Raw genomic sequence first — 5,092 nt, forward strand, 5'->3', positions numbered from 1 at the left:
CCCCCCCCCCCCAGGCAACCCTAAGAAGGGCTCTGCAGACTGGGTCAGCTTTCTCTGTCTTGGAGGAAATAGGGGCAAGGGAGGCCCATCAAAGCCCCAAATGCACAGAAATAATTCCCCTGCCTTCCCTTACCCTTGTATTTGCCTGGGAGACAGAATCTGCCCTGATTTCTCACCGTCTTCCCCCAGCCAAATCCTTATTATCTTTTCCCAAGTTCTTGTCTTCATCCAGCATTTCCCACCCACCCCCCAGCAAAAGTGCTGCCCCTGCCCCTCGTGGCTAGAGCCTCGACTGCCAAACATTCCATCCCCATCTGCCAGCACCCTCCTCCTCTCAGCTTACCAGAACTTGAAGATGATGCCAGTGGCCACGAGAACAATGATGATGGAGATGGTAATTGTGACATAAAGCTGGGGGTCCACACCTGATTGGGGTGGGAAGAAAGTTTTAGGGAGCCCCGAGGTGGTAGGAGCCAAGAGGGGCTGGGGGCTCGGCCGTGGGCTGGAGTGGCATTGCTGTGTGGAGCCATGCTGCTGACTGTCTGCCCCTCTGGAGCCTCCCTCTTTATTGTTACCACCAGCGTTCCCCTGAGTTTTCAGCTCTTTTCCTCCACTTTCCCAAATGTATTTCACCAAATCCTGTGTGTATATGTGACGAGGATGAGGCCCTGTGATCAGAGAGAACCTACCGCTATGCCTAGAAACTATGGGGTGGAGATGTCCTAGTCTCTGCGGTGGCCCAACTCCCAAACCACGGGCCCTGTTCCTCTGTCAGCACTCCCTGAGCCAAGACGTCTCCCGGGTAGTGCCCTTCATCCATGGCATTCTCTGCCCGGAATACTCCCACTCTGTTTTCAAGAGCCAGCTCAAATGTCAATTCTCTGAAGGTGTCCTGATCCCCAAGCTGGAGGAGACTCTCACTTCTCTTTTTGCCTAAATCATGCTGCACGTGCCTCTAATTAAGCATTTATTACGTTGACTCCTCTCCGAGTACTTTCCTATCTGTCTGCTCCAGTGGACCTGAACTCCGGCGGGGTGTCTTTATCGCCGCATCCTGTGCCAGTATAGTGCCTGACACATTTGTTGGAGGAGCGAACAGACAAGGCCTCTATTTCTGCCCCTTGGAGGCTTCACCCAGCCTCCTCATCCATCATATCCCTCCCAGCCTTTCCCACTCACCTTCCCCACGGCCCCCGAACAGGAAGGGCCGCAGGGTGGCAGGTGCCTCTCCAAGGATAAGCCCGTCTCCATCACCCCGCATGGAGTCTGAGTTGGGGTGTGGGGTTGCGAGCCCATGAGGGGCTGCAAAACCATAGTCCAGAAATCCGGGATTGGCAGAGTTGGGGTCCCCTCCATCCTCTCGAGACACAGTGGGACCCCACACAATAGCCCAGGGGTACTGGGATGAGGGCGGCCCCTCCTCAAAGCCTGATGGGGTGGCTGGGGGTGCAGTGCCAGGCAGGACTTGCCGACGTGATCTTGGGACCCGAGGGGATCGGCTTGGTGGAGGTGCCCGCTCCCACACGCACACATGACGTGGGGCCGAGGGGCCTCCCCGGGCACACGGGGGGCGGGCTGGGGCTGGTGGGGTTCGAGGGGAGGAGGAAGAGCCCTGAGCAGGCGGTGGGAGGGGCAGCAACAGCAGCGGCCAGAGAGGGAGGAGGTGGGACAGCAGCAGCGCAGGCCTGCAAGAAGGGAGAGAACGTGGCTGAGACACAGGCCTACTGTGGGCCTGCGTGTGGGAAGGACAGGCTCACACCAGAAACCTCCAGGTTTCCCTGTGAAAGCAGGTGGGCCTTGGGAAGATTCTCGCCTCATTTCCCATCTTCCAAGGGAGGATGGCCCTCAGGAGGGAAGGCCCTGGATGGGTCTAGGAAGGAAGGAGTCATGACCCCAGGGAATGTGGTCTCCAAGCTCCCTCTGCTGGGCCAAACTTACCACATCCTGGACTCCATGTCTGAGGTCTTCCTCAGCTGTGACCCAGATTTTCAGCCTTTACTGGGAGAAAAAGGGGGCCATCACACCCCAGCCCTGCCCTGTGTGCTTCCCCAGCTAATTCATCCACCAATTCTACCCGCATCTGCCCTCCCAGGCCACCCAGCTGCCAGCTATGCTGCTGCACTCAGGATCCACTGCTTCTTAGCATCCTTCTAGGGCAAAAACTCTAGCGTGGTTGCCTGACCAGACCCCAGCCCCATCTACAACTTCTCAGGTCCCTATTACCTCTCCACCCCAGGGTCTACTCTGGCTTCTCTGGCTTCCTTTCTTCTCACTTCCTCTGCCCACAGCTCCAGGCTTTTCTTGGATCTTAATTTAGAGCCAAGAACCTTGTGATTCCTTGAGCACCTACCGCTAGGGAGGGAGTCTGAGGGGAGGGGGAGGGATGGGGAAGTCAATCTGAGCAAGTGAGTGAGTGTGTGTGCGTGCAAGGGGGCCCTTCCAGCCCTCCCACCCCACTGGCAGTGCCAGGCATTTGTCTTATGATTAGCCCCAGGAGTCTGCATCTTCAGGAGAAAGGAAGAGATAGAGGGATGGAAGAAAAGAGACAGAAAGAGAGAGGTGAGTGGGAGAAAAACTACAGAATATAATTTTTGCTCTTAATGTTTAATCATCCAAGTGCATAGGTGCCCTCTGAAGGGAGGTGGAGTCAGGAAGAAGCCACCCCCTCAAATGTGGCTCTCCTGGGTAAAGGATCCTGGGAAAATCGGGATGGTTGGTTTTGAAAGAGAAAGGGTATGTTCTCAGAGCTGAGGGTGGTGGATCCAGGAGGGGCAGCCTCCCTAGTGGGAGTGACGATAGGACACCCGGTGTCCTCTAGATTCTGGGTCTAAATCTGCCCAATGGGCCGCATGCAGTGGCTCACGCCTGTAATCCCAGCACGTTGGGAGGCCAAAGCGGGTGGATCACCTGAGATCAGGAGTTCAAGACCAGCCTGGCCAACATAGTGAAACCCCGTGTCTACTAAAAATGTAAAAATTAGCCGGGGGTGGTGGTGGGCGCCTGCAATCCCAGCTATTCAGAGGGCTAAGGCAGGAGAATCCCTTGAACCTGGGAGGCGGAGGTTGCAGTGAGCAGAGATCACGCCATTGCACTCCAGTCTGGGCGACAAGAGCAAGACTCCGACTCAAAAAATAAAATAAAATAAAAATAAATAAATAATCTGCCCATTGAGTCTTCCCAGAGAACAACAGGGGAACAAGAGGGGAAAGTCACGGGAAGGGAGTGGGGAAGTAGGCAGTGGGAGAGATGGGAAGGGGTGAAGGGCTGGGAGATGGAAGGGCGGTTAGGAGTGAGAGAGGAGAAAGGTGAAGAGGAAGCTGGCCTGGAGTGCAGGGTGAGAGAGAGCAGGCAGACCTGGGAAAGAGTGGACTGGGAAGAGAGGAGGAGCGTGGGTGCAGAAGACCCGAACTGTGGAGGAGGCCGGAAGGAGGAAAGGATGAGAGCAAAGGTCAGGGAGGGGAAACGGAGAGGGTGAAGGGGTCACAGGTGCAGGGGAAGAAGGGGCAGGAGGAGAAGGAGGGAGTGGTCCAGGCAGGACAGCCAGAGGAGTGGAGCGTAAGGGAATGGGAAAAAAGGGGGAAGAGCCCAGGATGGGGAGAAAGGAAGTGGGAAAGGAGAACATAAATGCTGAAGAAAAAATGACATGAGGAAGGGGCTGGGAAACAGAGGTGGGAGCATCAAAGATGGAGGAGTTGGGAATTGCTCCCCCAAATGTAAAGGGATATGGAGATACCGAAAGACACAGGGATAGGGGCATGGTGGGAAGAAGGGAGAGAGGGGAAGGGAAGAAAGCTAGAGGGAGGGAGCGAGGCGTGTAGAGCGAAACAGTGAAGCGGAGAAGGGCTCCCAGGCGCATCTGTGGCCAGCTGACTCCAAGACTATCGCCCCTTCGCCTGTGCATCCCCCCCAACCAGCGCCAACCCAGCCCCTGGGCCCCGCACAGCTTCAGCCGCCCCCTCCAGGAAGCCCGCAGTCCCCGGGCTGGCGCGCCACCCCCACCCCTCTCCCAGCTCCTCACCGACCTGTTGTGCGCAGGAGACGAGCTGGGGGTGGGGCGGGAGCCTCGGGGTGCGGGAGCCGGGCCCCAGCCCCAGCGTGGCCCCCAGCCCACCCATCCCGCAGGCCCGCACTCTCCGCACAGGGCTGGAGAGTGGCGAGAGTCGGGGGAGACGAAGAAAAGGAGGTCGGCGAAGGGACTCCGAGGCAGGGAGCGCCGAGAGCGGACTGGGGACCCGAAGCAGGAGACTGCGCGGAGCCGCCCGCCGAGCCGAGGCTGGATGGAGGCAGCCGCGGGGACGGGGACGGCTGCGCCAGGGAGGGCGGGAGCGAGCCAGGACCGCGGAGGGATGGAGAGCCCTTCGGGGAAGGGGCGCTGGGAGGCTGGAGGCCTTGTCCCGGGCGAGGGACCGCGTCGGGAGGGGCAGGAGGCGAAGGGCGCGGAGCCGGGAAAGGCAGGGCCGGACTCCCCGCGGGTGGGGGCGTGGGGTCCCTCTCACTCACCTGCATGGTTGGCACGGCGGCGCGACGACTGCGGGCGCTCGGGGCTGAGCGGGGCTGGGGGGTCGCAGGAGCGGGCGGGGTGCGGGGCATGGTCGGGAGGTTTGGCCCGCGGCAGGGCGCTGGAGCGGGTGGGGGGCGGGCGCCCGGGGCGCGGGGCGGCGGCGGCGGGAGATGCTCGCCTCGGCTCCGCTCGGCTGGGCTCGGCTGGGCTCGGCGCGGCGGCTGGGACCGCTCCGTCTCCGCCTCCCCCTCCCGCCGGAGGCCACGCACGGTTTAACCCTCCTGCTGCCGCGCTGCAGGAGTCAAACCCGGCTATGTCCCAGGTGGAGGGCTGAAGAGGGTGGCGGGGTCCAGCGACCGTCCGGTTCCCTGGATTCTGATGGCAGTCTCCTCACCTCCTTCACCCCAACTCCAGGGACACCCACGGTCGCCTCAGTCAGTTTCTGAGATTCTGAGTCACTCAATGCTCTGCATTCCCAACTTTGTTCTTTTGTATTCTGTTTTGTAGAGATGGGGTCTCGCTGTGTTGCCCAGCCTGGTCTCGAACTCCTGGACTAAAGCGATCCTTCCCGCCCATCTTCCCGGAGTGCTG

General features: G+C 59.8%; 1 protein-coding gene across 2 annotated transcripts in view; it reads right to left on the reverse strand.

Annotated features, from left to right (window-relative positions):
- PIANP (PILR alpha associated neural protein) overlaps positions 1-4,702 on the reverse strand; it is a 7,139-nt gene extending 2,437 nt beyond the window's left edge. The window contains exons 1-4 of one of the 2 annotated variants that reach the window (XM_023232445.3): positions 4,501-4,702; positions 1,939-1,998; positions 1,180-1,685; positions 344-425 (exon numbers count right to left, since the gene is read on the reverse strand). In XM_023232445.3, coding sequence (XP_023088213.1) covers positions 344-425; positions 1,180-1,685; positions 1,939-1,955 — 605 coding nt within the window. In that variant the 5' untranslated portion in view covers positions 1,956-1,998; positions 4,501-4,702. Of the gene's footprint in view, positions 1-343; positions 426-1,179; positions 1,686-1,938; positions 2,201-4,500 lie in introns of those variants that run through there. The other variant, XM_023232446.3, reaches the window with a different exon arrangement.
- Positions 4,703-5,092: the final 390 nt, after the last annotated feature.

This window comes from Piliocolobus tephrosceles, chromosome 10 (genome assembly GCF_002776525.5).
Source record: "Piliocolobus tephrosceles isolate RC106 chromosome 10, ASM277652v3, whole genome shotgun sequence".
In the NCBI taxonomy this organism is placed as follows: domain Eukaryota; kingdom Metazoa; phylum Chordata; class Mammalia; order Primates; family Cercopithecidae; genus Piliocolobus; species Piliocolobus tephrosceles.